Here is a 16,039-nt window from a genome sequence, read left to right on the forward strand (position 1 = left end):
TGGTCACAGCCTTGGCTCTATTGGAATGAGCATGCAAACCTTCAGGGGTGGCTTGTTGGGAAATGCGTAGCAGATTTTAATACAGAGCATGACCCATTGAGAGATGGTTCATTTCTGTACTACCTTCCCTATCAGGGCTCCGACATACCGCACGAAGAGCTGTTTATCCACCGGGAACTCTTTTTTGTGGTCAAGGTAGAGGAAAATGCTTTTTTGGGATTTAGCTGGCTGAATCGGTCTGCTTCCTTGGAGGGATGAGCTGGCACATACAAGGTAGGCAGGGTGATGAACTGGCTTGCATTAAAGGGAGTGCCCACTTTCAGAAGGAAGAACGCTCTCCTGCAAAGAACCAGCTTGTCTGGGAAGATGTTGAGGTATTTAGTCTTAATTGACAAAGCCAGGAGCTGACTTGAGTCTCCGGGCAGACGTTATTGCTACTAGAAAGGCCTTCTTGATGGTAAGGAGCCTGATAGGACAGTTGTGTAGCCGCTCACAATGTCTTTTTCGGTTCCGATGATATTTTTCTCACTTTGGGTGAGTCGAACTCTTGGTGTCGAGATGGTTCAGTGCTGGAATCTCGACCGGAGTCGGAAGTCTTTGGCAAATCTCTGGCCTTTTTTGGTGCTGATGTTTGGTCACCTTCTTTTCGATGGGTTAAGCCATGGCCTGCTGGCGGTGGCGTCCCCTTGGCCTTAAAGATATTTGTGTGAGTTTTGGACGGGGCAGGTTTACTCACTGTTCGCTGCACCGTCGAGGTTCGGTCACTTTCGAATTCGTCCACGTCCGATCCCTGGATGGAAATTCTTTCCTCCTCTCCGACTTCGACTTGCTCTCTCGGTGTTGACGCCATTTGCAGTCTTCTCGCTCGATCATGTAGGGTCTTATTAGATTGAAACGCACAACAAGCCTTGCAAGTATCCTCCCTGTGTTCTGGTGATAAACACAGATTACAGACCAGGTGTTGGTCTGCATAAGGATAATTCGAGTGGCACTTCGGACAGAAGCGGAAGGGGGTCCGGTCCATTAGTCTTCGACGATGGATGTGGTCGGGCCGGCCAGGCCACGCTGAAGAACGGAAGCCCCGAAGGGCCGCCGGAGCGCTCCTGCTGTCGGTGCAGATACAATAACACTAACCCGGTACCAAACGAGAACAATACTGTCGATTTTTCGATATTTAGCTAACTTTCCTGATTCGAAATACGGAGCGAAAAGGAACACGTCCGAACCCGATGGCGGAAAGAAAACAATCTAAGATGGAGTTGACGCCCATCCGCAATGGAGCTGAAAGGGAGGAGTCCCTCGCTCTTGTGACTCGAAAAGACTTCTTCGAAGAAAAACAACTTGTAACACTCAGAGCCCAACACTACAGGGAGTGCAGAATTATTAGGCAAGTTGTATTTTTGAGGATTAATTTTATTATTGAACAACAACCATGTTCTCAATGAACCCAAAAAACTCATTAATATCAAAGCTGAATATTTTTGGAAGTAGTTTCTAGTTTGTTTTTAGTTTTAGCTATGTTAGGGGGATATCTGTGTGTGCAGGTGACTATTACTGTGCATAATTATTAGGCAACTTAACAAAAAAAAATATATACCCATTTCAATTATTTATTATTACCAGTGAAACCAATATAACATCTCAACATTCACAAATATACATTTCTGACATTCAAAAACAAAACAAATCAGTGACCAATATAGCCACCTTTCTTTGCAAGGACACTCAAAAGCCTGCCATCCATGGATTCTGTCAGTGTTTTGATCTGTTCACCATCAACATTGCGTGCAGCAGCAACCACAGCCTCCCAGACACTGTTGAGAGAGGTGTACTGTTTTCCCTCCTTGTAAATCTCACATTTGATGATGGACCACAGGTTCTCAATGGGGTTCAGATCAGGTGAACAAGGAGGCCATGTCATTAGATTTCCTTCTTTTATACCCTTTCTTGCCAGCCACGCTGTGGAGTACTTGGACGCGTGTGATGGAGCATTGTCCTGCATGAAAATCATGTTTTTCTTGAAGGATGCAGACTTCTTCCTGTACCACTGCTTGAAGAAGGTGTCTTCCAGGAACTGGCAGTAGGACTGGGAGTTGAGCTTGACTCCATCCTCAACCCGAAAAGGCCCCACAAGCTCATCTTTGATGATACCAGCCCAAACCAGTACTCCACCTCCACCTTGCTGGCGTCTGAGTCGGACTGGAGCTCTCTGCCCTTTACCAATCCAGCCACAGGCCCATCCATCTGGCCCATCAAGACTCACTCTCATTTCATCAGTCCATAAAACCTTAGAAAAATCAGTCTTGAGATATTTCTTGGCCCAGTCTTGACGTTTCAGCTTGTGTGTCTTGTTCAGTGGTGGTCGTCTTTCAGCCTTTCTTACCTTGGCCATGTCTCTGAGTATTGCACACCTTGTGCTTTTGGGCACTCCAGTGATGTTGCAGCTCTGAAATATGGCCAAACTGGTGGCAAGTGGCATCGTGGCAGCTGCACGCTTGACTTTTCTCAGTTCATGGGCAGTTATTTTGCGCCTTGGTTTTTCCACACGCTTCTTGCGACCCTGTTGACTATTTGAATGAAACGCTTGATTGTTCGATGATCACGCTTCAGAAGCTTTGCAATTTTAAGAGTGCTGCATCCCTCTGCAAGATATCTCACTATTTTTGACTTTTCTAAGCCTGTCAAGTCCTTCTTTTGACCCATTTTGCCAAAGGAAAGGAAGTTGCCTAATAATTATGCACACCTGATATAGGGTGTTGATGTCATTAGACCACACCCCTTCTCATTACAGAGATGCACATCACCTAATATGCTTAATTGGTAGTAGGCTTTCGAGCCTATACAGCTTGGAGTAAGACAACATGCATAAAGAGGATGATGTGGTCAAAATACTAATTTGCCTAATAATTCTGCACTCCCTGTATTTGTGGTACCACTGAGGCATGGTAAAGGGAGAAGGTGGGAACAAGTGTTGGAGATCTTTCAGAAACCAATGTAAAACAGTGGACTTGAAAAGGGATGGCTGGCAATCACAGGGATACCAAAATGGCAGAAATATAGCTTTTTAAGTTTCCCATATCTGAGCCCTACTGAGAAAGCCTAAACAGACCTACTTGACAAATTGAAGCATGAAGTGTTTCAACCTGTTTTTTTCCACAACATGCCACAAACTTGCCCCAATTGCAGGTGTGTACTGTCGTGGTGTAGGGACGCCTGGCTGCCAAGATGACGTTATAGACTTTGGGCACTATTTCGAAAGTGGTCAACTGTCACCATTCAAATCCCCACACATGAAGGTGGAGCGTTGACAAGTTAGGGTGGGGAACCATCCCCTTCTGCTGCAACAGAAGATTCTTCCAAAGGGACAACCTGATCGGAGGACCAATGGTCATGCTCAACAGCTCAGGATACTAAACTCTCTGAGCCCAGTCCGGAGCTACAAGAATGATTTGGGACTGGTTATTCCTGATCTTTTGAGAACTGTGGGAAGAGGTGGTATGGGCGTAAAGGCGGTCAGGAGGCCTGAGCTCCACTCAAGACTAAAAGTGTCTTTGAGCGAGAGCTACTTAGGAAACTCCAGCACGCAAAATTGCTGACACTGCGTTCTCGGCAGTGGCTAACAGATCTAACCAAGGTTCTCCCCACTGCTGAAAGAGACCATGCATCACCTCCAGATGGAGATGTCAGTTGCGATCCACAAGGCATCTTGGTCCGAGTTACTCTGCTCTGATGTTCAGAGATCCTGCCAGGAACTGAACTACCAGTGATATGCTCTGATGTTCCAGATATGTCCAGAGGTGCAGGGCCACTTGATAAAGGGTCCATGACCCCAACCTGTTTGTTGCAGTACCACATGGCGGTGATGCTGTCCATGAACACCTGTATGAGCCTTCCCTTGATAGAAGGTAAAAAGGCTTTCAGTGCCAGGTGGATTGCCAGAGACTCCAGTAGGCTGATGTGGAGTCCTGATTCCACCAGAGACCAGAAGCCTCTAATCTACGCCTCTCCCTGATGGTCACCCCATTCCAGGAGTGAATAATCTGTCACCACTGTCAGATCTGGTTGGGAAATGAAGAGGGGTCTGACACTGACTCAACTGAGGTTCGTAAAACCACCGCTCCAGATCCACTCCAATTCCCACTGATATCTGGACCATGTCGGAGAGATTACCCTGATGATGCGCCCACTGGAACTTCAGATCCCAGTGCAGAGTCTGCATATGTCAGCAGGTATGCATCACAAGCAGGACGCAGGAGGCCATGGGGCCAAGCAGCCTCAGAGTCAGCCTCATCAAAGTCCAGGATAGAGGGTGAAACCTCTGTATCGTAGCCTGAAAATTCAGGATGATAAGCCTGGAACTGCACCGTGTTCACAACCGCTCTGATGAACAAGAGTGTATGAGAGGGGATCAGGTGTCACCTCAGCATGTTGATAGTGAACCTCAGTGAGAGCAGGAGGTCCGCAGTCATCTGCAGGTGGGAGATGACTGCCTGGAGCAAGCCCTCTGTTAACAGCCAGACATCAAGATAGGGAAAGACTGGTATCACAGATCTCTGCAGATCAGCTGCAACCACCGCCATCACCTTATTAAACACCTGAGTGGTGCTGGTAAAAACGAGTGGTGCTGGTAAGGCTAAAAGGGAGCACGACAAACAAAGTGTTTGTGGTCCACCGTGAACCACAGGTAGCGTCTGGGGAGGACAGAATTGTGGACATATGCATCCTGCAAGTCCAACTCTACCATCCAGTCTCCCGGATCCAAGGTAGGCAGGACTTGAGCGAGTGTGAGAATTCTGAAGTTCCCCTTTTTGAGGAAGAAATTTAGAGGGTGCAGGTCTAAAATAGAATGAGGGCCTCCGTCCTTTTGGGGAACAGAGGGTAAAGGGAATAGCAAACACAACCTACTTCTGGTCTCAGCACCCTCTCCAAGAGAGCCACCCCTTCCTGGTGGAGTAAGGAGAGATGGTTCTCTGTCAGCCTGTCACAAGTGGGCGGCATGGGTGGAGGAGTAGCCAAAATGGGAGAGAGCAGCCCCTTTGCACAATCTGGAGAACCCAGGGGTCTGATGTTATCGACCTCCAGGGATGCAAGTGATGGCGTATCCTGCCTCCCACTACTTGTCCATGATGGTTTGAGGGTGAACTAAAGGATTTTGAGGCTGTGGCTGCTTAGGGAGATGGTGGACTTGCCTGACATCTAGTTGCCCGACACACCGGGTCGAGGGTACCAAGTTCTCAGCCACGCAGAAGCTGGGGTGATTGCATGCCGTGGTGGCTAGATGGATAAGGACATGGCTGGAAGCCACTTCCGTTGCCACGAAAGGGGTGGAAGGTGGACTAGGGTTGGTGGGGGGCCATGGAAAGGCCCAAGGACCTGGCCGTAGCTCTGCTATCCTTGAAGCACTGAATCCACCTTGTCTCTAAAGAGACAAGAGCCATCAAAGAACTTGTTCATAAGCAAGGCTTGGACATCCCCTGAAAAGTCAGTCATTCTCAGCCAGGTGTGGCCCCCGTAAGGCCACTGATGAACAAAACTGTTCTGCCTAACGAGCCGGTCTTTTCCAGCTCACATCTGATCGGGAACTTGGATGAATCTCACACATCTACCACAGTAAGGCCCAGGCCTCCTCCAGGTCCATGTGCAGCACCTGCAAAATCAACTCCCACAGTGCTTGGGAATAACGACCCAAAAGGCCCGCAGTGTTCAAGGACCACAGAGCCAGGCTGGTGGAAGAAAACATTTTCTATCCTAAGGTGTCCAACCTCTTGGAATTCCTATAACATGGAGAGTAGGGAATGCACCAGGTTTTACACGGGAAGTAGAGGCTTGGACATCCAAGATATCTGGGGTAGGGTGTTGCATGAAGAAATTAGGGTCCTCTGGGGTGGAACAATGGAGGTGGGCAACTGTCTTGTTCATAGGAGCCCCTGTGCTGGGCTTGGAACAGGTCGAAGCAAGACATCTGTAAGGGCTTCATTAAAAGGGAAAAGCTGTTCCAAGGGGACTACTGACTGAAGAAACTCGGTCAAGAGGTTAGTCTTGACTGCCACTAAGAGCAGGGTGGGGTCCAGGACTTTGGCAGCCCTTCTTACCACCAAGGCAAAAGAAGCTGTCTCCTCCATAGCAACGGAGGAGGAGAGACCATGCCAGTACCTGGGAAAGTGTCCAGTCCACTGGCAACTGCCTAGTCCTCACATCAGTCTATGGGCACATATTCCTCAGGGTCCAGCGGCCCATCCCAATCTTCCCCAAGTCCTTGCCTGTAAGAATAGGGCTCAGGCTCCAGCCTGGAAGGCAAGGCTACCACTGGTTCTGGAGTCAGCATTGGGCAATGCCCCTCTGGCACGGTGTCCCTGTCTGGGATGGGAATGGGGTGGTGCCGCCATCAGGGCTAGCGTCGGGGAAGGTGAAGGTGGTATGAACTATGCCAGTCCAGAGCTATCCGGGTATCCAAATGGCCGGCTGGGGGTGACCCACGAGAAGGGAACTGGTAGGGACCCTTTCTGACTCTGCAGGGCCCAAAGGCATGCCAGCTGGTACAGACCGCCCAACTAAGAGTTGCATGAAGTTGGACAGGGCTCCTCAGGCACAGGTTCAACCGTGGATCCAGGCCTTGAATGACGACACTCCCTCGTCTCGTGGGATGACTCAAAAGGACGGGGTGAAGTTGAAGACCTCTTACTTTTCTTTTTTTTTTGTGGGACTTACCCAAATGCGTGGACAAATATGGCTTGGTGACCAATTCTGGGACTGCTGCCGCATTGCACATTGAGCAGCAAAGAGCTTGAGGGACTGCTCCTTCAAGGCCTTAGTGTGCATGCTGTTGCAGCCAATGCATGTCTTTGTGTTGTGGTCGCGCTCCAGGCACCAGAGGCAAAAAGATGCAGGTCTGTCACCGACACCTGTTGGTGACAAGCACTGCAAGGCTAGAAGCCAGCTTTTCTAGTGGTCATACCTGCCACACCAGGAGAAAGATCTAAAAAAACTTGGACAAAAAAGTCAGTAAAGGTCAGTCAAAAAATGACTGGGGGTAGCTCTCTCCGGATTTGCTCTGACTGGTGCGGAAAGAAAAAAATTACTTCAGCACAATGAGGTGGTGCCTATATAGGCGCTGAGCACCTCACTTCCATTGTGAACAGCTCCAAAGACACCACGAGGAGCCAAACGCTGCCACCTACCGGCGCACAGGGACACTGCTCAAGAAAAATATCCAGATCCAGTCTGATGCCTGGGGATCATTTTAAAGTAAGGAATCTGTGGCTCAAATTCTCTATCAGATCAACATTTTAAATACAATACACCTTGCCCTGTGGGCTGTCTAGGGCCAACCTCAGGTGTGACGTATGTATCAAAGAGGGAGGTTTATGCCTGGCAAAAGGTTTATTTTGCCTGGTTGAATTGGCAGTTAAAAAAACTGTGCATGTTGCATAAGTGCTGCAGACCCACTAGTAGCATTACATCTACAGGCCCTGGATACATGTTATACTGCTTTACTAAGGACTTATAAGTAAATTAAATGTGCCAATCAGGTGTAGGTCAGTTTTACCATGTTTTAAGGAGAGATAACCAGCATTTTACCTTGGTCAGCACAGTCCTGAAGCCAATAAAAACAAACAGCAGCAACAGTGGTCAGTAGTCAAAAGGTTTGGAAGAAGACCACACCAAAGGCTGTCAGGTCTAAAACCCTCCATCGCTTGTAGTGAGTCTCTTCCACTACTTTACCTTCATGTGTCTGTGGGAGCAGACATTCTGAGATCAATCTGTAGCAATGCATAGCAGACTAGCCTCCCCTCTAGGGCTGGTGGAGGTCCATGAAAACTTTGGCATCGCTCGTGTGGACAGCCCAGGGGTACACGTACAGTCTGGGCAGAAAATGCATGTCTTGGGCCGGTCCCAGGCACATTTTACCAAGCAGGGTAGGTCTGCTGCATATATCTACCTCTTGAAACCTTTGCAGAGTTTCAAATCCCAAGACTTATTTATAGAGGGAATAAGACAACTAAAAAAGTTCTAAAATGAAGTAAACCTATTTACTTAGGTTTTTAGAGACATGCTGTATGCTTCATATGTGCAGTAACAGAGTACTAACTTTATCAAAAATTCCTAGCCTTTTTGATGTGGCTAAGCCGCAGACAGAGTGAAAAGGGATTGTTTTCACAAATAGAACTTTTAAGAGTCTCCCTCTGGGTTCAGGGAAAGAAGATTCCAGATGACAGATCCCTGTACATAGAGAGTTAGGCCTTTGGGAATTTTCATCCACGATAAGAGCATGGTCAACAATTTCAGGGAGGCCAATCCAAGGTACATCGATGGATGGAGTGTTGAACAAATTTAAGAATTTGGTGAGTGAGTCTAGGAAGCAATTGTGGCATATTTCAGGGCACTTCCCCTATACAAAACAATATATTCATGCGATTGGTGTTAAATGAAGGACTGGAGAAGCCTATTTTAATGGGTTTCTCATTACAGGTGTAAGATGAGGAAAAGACCACTTGAAAGATGATAGGATGTTTATCATCTTCAACTCCTGCCCAGAATTAAATTTGCCGAACAATGGATTGTAAAGAACGGGTGGAGGAGAAAGCTTTACAATGTTAGTGTCAATGCTCTAACTGAAGAAATAACAGGATTATCACACACATCATTGGAAAAAATTAGTGCTGAAAGTGTACGGTCTGTGGTCACAGAAAAAGGTAAATGAAGTAATGCAAAAGGGAAAATGAAGACATCACCTCCGGCATTGTATCAATTGAGCCACTCAAATAAACTGTGCTGACTTTGTACAGATTTCAGTTACCACTCGAAGCCAAGAATGATTTAACACGATAAGGAATCTATGTAAAGAACGTAGTCTTATAAATGAAATTTGAATCTAGTCACTAAACAACAAATTATTTTTTTCAACTTTGGTGTGACCTTCTGTATAAGCTGGCAACTGTAATCCACCACCTAATTAGGCTTGATAGTTCTTTTCTCTAACAATCTTATTTTATATAGATTTTCCAATGTGATACATGTTCTAAGACTTAACAGAAGTTTAATTGCTGAGAATATAAATATAAAAAAAAAAGATGCTTTGCACTTCATATATAATTAAAAAACTCTCTCTGCATAAAGTACATTCACAGCAAGAGGATTTCTTAAAGAGGGCAACAAAATGTAATTTCCATACGTGTGCAAAAAGTCTACAAACAGGTACAGTGCTTCTGACACATTACTTTTAAGATTTTGAAAACAATAAAGCTACAACTAATAGTGATTAGTAACTGTATCAAAAGACAAAAAGAGGAGGGGGACCAAATATATATTATGATTTGCTTATATAGTTCCTACCAGACCAGTGTCAGGCCATGGAGAAGAAAGGAAAAATGGGGAGAAGAAGAAACAGGTCAGGTCAGTGCCCCTCCAGTGGAACAGAAAAACTGCTCCTTTAGGAAGAAGGGCCCTCACACACCCAGATGGGTGTCGTACTTCATCATAGGACCTGCTCCATGTCAAGCAGAAGCTGCAATGCTCGATAGGCACCCACAAGTGATGACGTGCAGCAACGTGAATGTCTAAAATGGCTAAGTAGTACTCTAAATGTAATTTTATCCATTGAGTCTACTTATCAGATTGAAATGTGGGGGCTATCACAAAGCACCCGAGGAGGCAGACATGGGTTGGTTCATCGGTGGAGTCCACACAACAGTTTTGACACTAAGTCATATTTTACATATATATATACATTATTAATATATATATATATATATATATATATATATATATATATATAGGAACTGCAAGCCCTCAACAAAAAACACATCAAAAATACAAGAGAGATAGATCATGTGAGAAGAATAAGATTAGGAAGAACGGCAAAAAGAAATCATGAACAAAGCAGTATTTGGTTCTTAAAGGCTGCTATCAATAAACCAATCTTCGTAGTTGCTTACTTGCCAGGTTAAAAAAAAAAAAAAAATCCTCAAGAGCGTTTAAATGCCAAATCAAAATATTTCTATAAAGTTGTACAGCCAGTCAAATTATTTAGCAAGTTATGATACTTTACTGGCTTGTCAGGATAAAGAAAACACCGACAAAGACACTTTTGTAAATTGTGAAGTGCCATTGAAAGACTCGGTATTTGAAAAAATAAATATGCTTTCAAAATGTCAATCTTCATCCCCCGTTTAGTCAGGCCAACTTTATTTTATGCCTTGCTGCCCATTATACTGCTCACATCTAAGTTTAAGTTTACACAAAGAATATTTTTAACTATAGGAAAGTTGCTTCTAAAGCCATTTGCACAAAGTATTTAGTACTTGAAATTAAGTTTCCACATGACAAAACATTCAAGCAAAGCAATAATGAGTAGCAAAAGCGAACAGTAAAAGAAAGAGCAAATTTGAAATAGCAGAAAATGAAAGCCGAAACCAACAGTACTTTAAATTTGATCTGGTGAAACAACAACAGGGTAATTTCTTAATTCGTGTTACGATTGTTGTGGAGAAAAAGTGGTATATCTAAAGTCTTGGGAGAAGAGTAGAATTTGGACAGAATAAAAATATTTACACAGGTAAATAACAAGAACTCAATACGGACAACAGGATTAAAGAAAAGGGTCAAGATCACCGTGATAGGAATGATCAAGTGAAAATTTTCTGAATTATTTTTAAAGGAAACAATTTCCAATCTATAGTGGAAAGGCAGCAGGATAAATCCCAACTACACACAGAATTTACAAACAGAGAACAAGTTTTTTTCCTCTACCTTTTGAGTTGCTTGTATGGAAGACACTTGGTTTGTTTAGCAGGGAAGGAGGGCCCAGACCTGTTTTGTAAGTAGTACTGTTGGTATTGGCTGAGGGTGGCTGGAATGAATTGGAGAGAAAGATGCCATCTGACACAGGGCGAGGCTGGCGAGTGGACTGCTGTAGCCTAACAGCAACCGGAGGTAGATCACCGTAAGACTTTCTTGTGTTGGAGAATTTATCCTGACCTGCTAAGTGTGCATCCTCGTCCTCCTCCTCATTGTAAGCAACAAACTTGGCAGTGTAGACTGTGTCAGGGGAGAGGGCCTGTGTTTTGAGGTAAGAGGTGTTTCGCTGAGGTGGAGGAGGAGGAGCATTAGAAGATGGTGGCAGAGGCTGAAACTCATACTCCTTTGGGAAAGGAGGTCTGTACAGACCAGCCTCATCGGGCTCTAACAATCTTCGCTCAGCTTCTTCATGCTGTCTTCGCCTTTCTGCTTCCAACCGGTTGTAATATTCCTCTTCCTGCCGCCTCTGTGTAGTCAAAGAAAAGAAAAGAAATCAGATATAACAGAGTACTTGTATATGGAGTTTTCTTTTTAAGTAAAAAACAAAATGTTTGTTCAAACATACACTCATACACACTGAACGCTGGTCGTGTGAGCATGGCAATCAGTGTCTCTACACGACTACAATTCAGGATTGTAGGAAGCTGGCTCTCTATATACTATATCAAAATGAGATACAGTGTGCACAGAGTCTATGGGTTCCCCAAGAGGCTTGACAGAGGCAATAAAAGATAATACTAATGCTCTATTTATGGTAGTGTGGTCAAGCAGTTAGGCTTATCAGAGGGTAGTGTTAAGCATTTGTTGTACACACACAGGCAATAAATGAGAACACACACTGACTTAACTCCAGGCCAATAGGTTTTTAGACAGAAAAATATATATTTTTTTCTTAATTTATTTTAGAACCACAAGATTCAAATTGAAGGTAAGTACATTAAATGTAAGGTACTTTGCATAGGTATAGATAGGACTTTGAATCAAAACAGTAATGTACACAGTTTGGCAATAAGCCTTTTTAAAAGTGGACACTGCAAAATTCAACAGTTCCTAGGGGAGGTAAGTACAGGTTAGTTTTTGAGGTAAGTAAACCACTTACAAGTTCAGTCTCTGGGGCATAGGTAGCCCACCGTTGGGGGTTCATGTCAACCCCAAACACTCAGCACCAGCCACACAGGGACGGTCAGGTGCAGAGGCCAAAGAGGGGCTAAAATAACAAAGTCGCATATGGAGACAAGGGGTGCTCCGGTTCCAGTCTACTAGCAGGTAAGTACCTGCGTCCTCGGGGAGCAGACCAGGGGGGTTTTGTAGAGCACTTGGGGGGGGGGGGGGGGGGGTCCCAAGTAGGCACACAAAGTACAACATCAGTGGCACAGGGGCGGCCGGGTGCAGTGTGCAAACAAGGCGTCAGCATTGTAACAGAAATCAATGGAGGGACCCCAGGGATTTCTCAGACATTGCAGGCAGGGCACAGGGGGGCTTCTCGGGCCAGCCACAGAATGGGCAAGGGTCGCCTGCTGGTCACTGCTGCACCAGTGGTTGGTTCTACACAAACCTGGGGGTTGCGGATGCAGTGCTTCTTCCAGGCATCGGGTTTCTTCTTTACGGGCAGTCGCGGTCAGGGAGGGGAGCCATCAGGATTCTCTCTGCAGTTGTCTTTGTGGGGGTGTAGAGAGGTGAGCCCCAGAAAGACACGTCGTTAGAGTCGCCTAGGGAACCTCTCTGCGCCGTTGGTTTCTCTGGACATGGGCCAGGGGCATCGGGTGCAGAGTGATGGGGACTCAAGCTTCTGGAGTGAGGTGAGAGTCCCTTTAAAGATAGTTTCTTCTTGCTTGAGGTGGACAGTTCCACTGTCCTCGGGAGTTCTTTGTCCTTTGTAGTTGCAGGGCTGTCCTCTGAGTCTGCAGAGGTCGCTGGGCCCGCAGGATGCATCGCTGTTGCAGGTTTTTTTAATCAGGAGACAGGCCGGTAGGGCTGGGGCCAAAGCAGTTGTCTTCCATCTTCTCTGAGGGGTTTTCAGGTCAGCAGTCCATCTTTGTAGGTCGTCAGGAATCTGATTTCCTGGGTTCAGGGTCACCCCTAAATACTATATTACTGGAGGGCAGTAGCCAATGGTTACTGTCCCTGAGGGTGGCTACACCCTCCTTGTGTCTCCTCCCTTTGGGGAGGGGGCACATTCCTATTCCTATTGGGCTAAATCCTCCAAAACAACGGGTCACTTCAGCTCTGGTCACCCTAGCGGTGGATCTGGCTGAGGGGGTGACTCCTCCTTTTTCTCATTATCTCCTGGTACATGCCACCAAAAGTGGGGGTTGTGTCCGGGGTCGGGGAGGGCAACTCCACTAGCTGGAGTGCCCTGGGGCATTCTAACACCAGACTTGAACCTTTGAGGCTCACCGTCGGGTGTTACAGTTCCTGCAGGGGGAGGTGTGAAGCACCTACACCCAGGACAGGCTTTGTTTCTGGTCACAGAGTGCACAAAGGCACTCACCCCATGTGGCCAGAAAATGGTCTGGAAGTGGCAGGCTGGCAGAGACTGGTCAGCCTAGCACTAGCAGTTGGGCTGGCATGCAGGGGGTATCTCTAAGATGCCCTCTGTGTGCATTTCCCAATAAATTCCACACTGGCATCAGTGTGGATTTACTGTGCTGAGAAGTTTGATACCAAACTTCCTAGTATTCAGTGTAGCCATTATGGAGCTGTGAAGTTTGTGTTTGACAAACTCCCAGACCATATACTCTTTATGAAGACCCCGCACTTACAATGTCTAAGAAGTGGCTTAGACACTGTAGGGGCATAGTGCTCATGCAGATATGCCCTCACCTGTGGTATCGTGTACCCTGCCTTAGGGCTGTAAGGCCTGCTAGAGGGGTGACTTACCTATGCCACAGTGGGTTGTGGGCATGGCACTCTGAGGGGAGTGCCATGTCGGCTTTGTCTTTTTGTGCCCACCAGCACACACAAGCTGTGAGGTAGCGTGCATGTGCTGAGTGAGGGGTCTCCAGGGTGATATAATACATGCTGCAGCCCTTAAAGACCTTCCCCGGACACAGGGCCCTTGGTACCAAGGGGACCTTTTACAAGGGACTTATCTGTATGCCAGGGGTGTGCCAATTGTGGAGACAAAGGTACAGTTTTTAGGGAAAGAACACTGGTGCTGGGGCCTGGTTAGCAGGGTCCCAGAGCACTTTCAATCAAAGCTGGCATCAACACAAGGCAAAAAGTTAGGGGATAACCATGCCAACAGTGGAATTTTCCTACAAGGATGGTTGGCTATATCCCTATGTAGAAGGCTCTGACCTATCATAAAACTTTGGAATGACTCAAAAAAAGAATACTGTTGAACAAAAAATGACAATTGTTCTGCATAAACATAATGTCGTCCAAGTCTAATTATTCACAAATCTAGATAACATAATTAGATAAACTGGAAACATACTGCGGCACTTCTAAACACAAAAGTATGCTGAGGCAATGTGTGGTTGTTCCCCAAAACAGATTGTTGTACAAGGCACAGATATGTTGATTATTCACAATGATTGTCATACAAATAATTAAATGTCAAACATAATGTTAAATATACTTCATTGACTTAGAATACGTTTGTATGCCTTTCAATTAATGATGTTCTGGTTCTCCCTTGTGACGGTCATGTGAGGTCCATTTCAGCCCTCAATAATGCAAAAATACTATGTGCAGTCGTCATCTGGTAAAAAATTAGCATTGTAGCCCAATGAAAATGTCACTTACCCAGTGTACATCTGTTCGTGGCATCAGTCGCTGAAGATTCACATGTTGTGCATAGCCCGCCATCTGGTGTTGGGTCGGAGTGTTACAAGTTGTTTTTCTTCGAAGAAGTCTTTCGAGTCACGGGACCGAGTGACTCCTCCTTTTGTCTCCATTGCGCATGGGCGTCGACTCCATCTTCGATTGTTTTCCCCGCAGAGGGTGAGGTAGGAGTTGTGTTGTAGTAATAGTGCCTATGCAATGGAGTGACTAAGTATGTACCTATTTAAGGTTTAAATAATATATTTACAAATGTACAAAGCTTAAGCTAACTTCCGAACTGCTACAGGCTCCCGGGGAGGCGGGTGGGCACATGTGAATCTTCAGCGACTGATGCCACGAACAGATGTACACTGGGTAAGTGACATTTTCAGTTCGATGGCATCTGTCGCTGTAGATACACATGTTGTGCATAGACTAGTAAGCAGTTATCTCCCCAAAAGCGGTGGCTCAGCCTGTAGGAGTGGAAGTAGTTTGAAATAAGGTTCTTAACACGGCTTGATCTACTGTGGCTTGTTGTGCGGATAGCACGTCTACACAGTAGTGCTTGGTGAACGTGTGAGGCGTAGACCATGTGGCTGCCTTACATATTTCGTGCATTGGAATATTTCCTAGAAAGGCCATGGTGGCACCTTTCTTTCTGGTTGAGTGTGCCCTTGGTGTAATGGGCAGCTGTCGTTTTGCTTTAAGGTAGCAGATCTGGATGCACTTAACTATCCATCTGGCTATACCTTTTTTTTCGATATTGGGTTTCCTGCATGAGGTTTTTGGAATGCAATAAATAGCTGTTTAGTTTTTCTGATGTTCTTTGTTCTGTCAATGTAGTACATTAATGCTCTTTTGACATCTAATGTATGTAGTGCCCTCTCAGCTACGGAATCTGGCTGTGGGAAGAATACTGGTAGTTCTACCGTTTGATTTAGGTGGAATGGTGAAATAACCTTCGGTAAAAATTTAGGATTAGTCCTTAGGACTACCTTATTTTTGTGTAGTTGGATAAAAGGTTCTTGTATTGTAAACGCCTGAATTTCACTTACTCTTCTTAGAGATGTGATGGCGATGAGAAATGCAACTTTCCAGGTTAGGAATTGTATTTCGCAAGAATGCATAGGTTCAAAGGGTGGACCCATGAGTCTTGTTAAGATGATGTTGAGGTTCCATGAAGGAACGGGTGGTGTCCTTGGTGGTATAATTCTTTTGAGGCCTTCCATAAACGCTTTAATGACAGGTATCCTAAATAGTGAAGTTGAATGGGTAATCTGCAGGTATGTAGATATTGCTGCGAGGTGTATTTTAATGGAAGAGAAGGCCAGGTTCGATTTTTGTAAGTGTAGCAAGTAGCCCACTACATCCTTTGGAGATGCGTGTAATGGTTGAATTTGATTCTGATGGCAGTAGCAAACAAACCTTTTCCATTTGCTTGCATAGCAGTGTCTAGTGGATGGTCTTCTAGCTT

General features: G+C 45.6%; 1 protein-coding gene across 13 annotated transcripts in view; it reads right to left on the reverse strand.

The window, feature by feature from the left end:
- AFDN (afadin, adherens junction formation factor) overlaps positions 1-16,039 on the reverse strand; it is a 1,710,163-nt gene that overhangs the window by 147,492 nt on the left and 1,546,632 nt on the right. For 7 of the 13 annotated variants that reach the window (XM_069234921.1, XM_069234923.1, XM_069234919.1 and 4 more), the window contains one exon: positions 10,750-11,263. In XM_069234921.1, the coding sequence (XP_069091022.1) occupies positions 10,750-11,263 (514 nt within the window). The remainder of the gene's footprint in view (positions 1-10,749; positions 11,264-16,039) is intronic. The other 6 variants (XM_069234924.1, XM_069234926.1, XM_069234928.1 and 3 more) reach the window with 1 other exon arrangement.

Source organism: Pleurodeles waltl, chromosome 5, assembly GCF_031143425.1.
Source record: "Pleurodeles waltl isolate 20211129_DDA chromosome 5, aPleWal1.hap1.20221129, whole genome shotgun sequence".
NCBI classification, from domain to species: Eukaryota; Metazoa; Chordata; class Amphibia; order Caudata; family Salamandridae; genus Pleurodeles; species Pleurodeles waltl.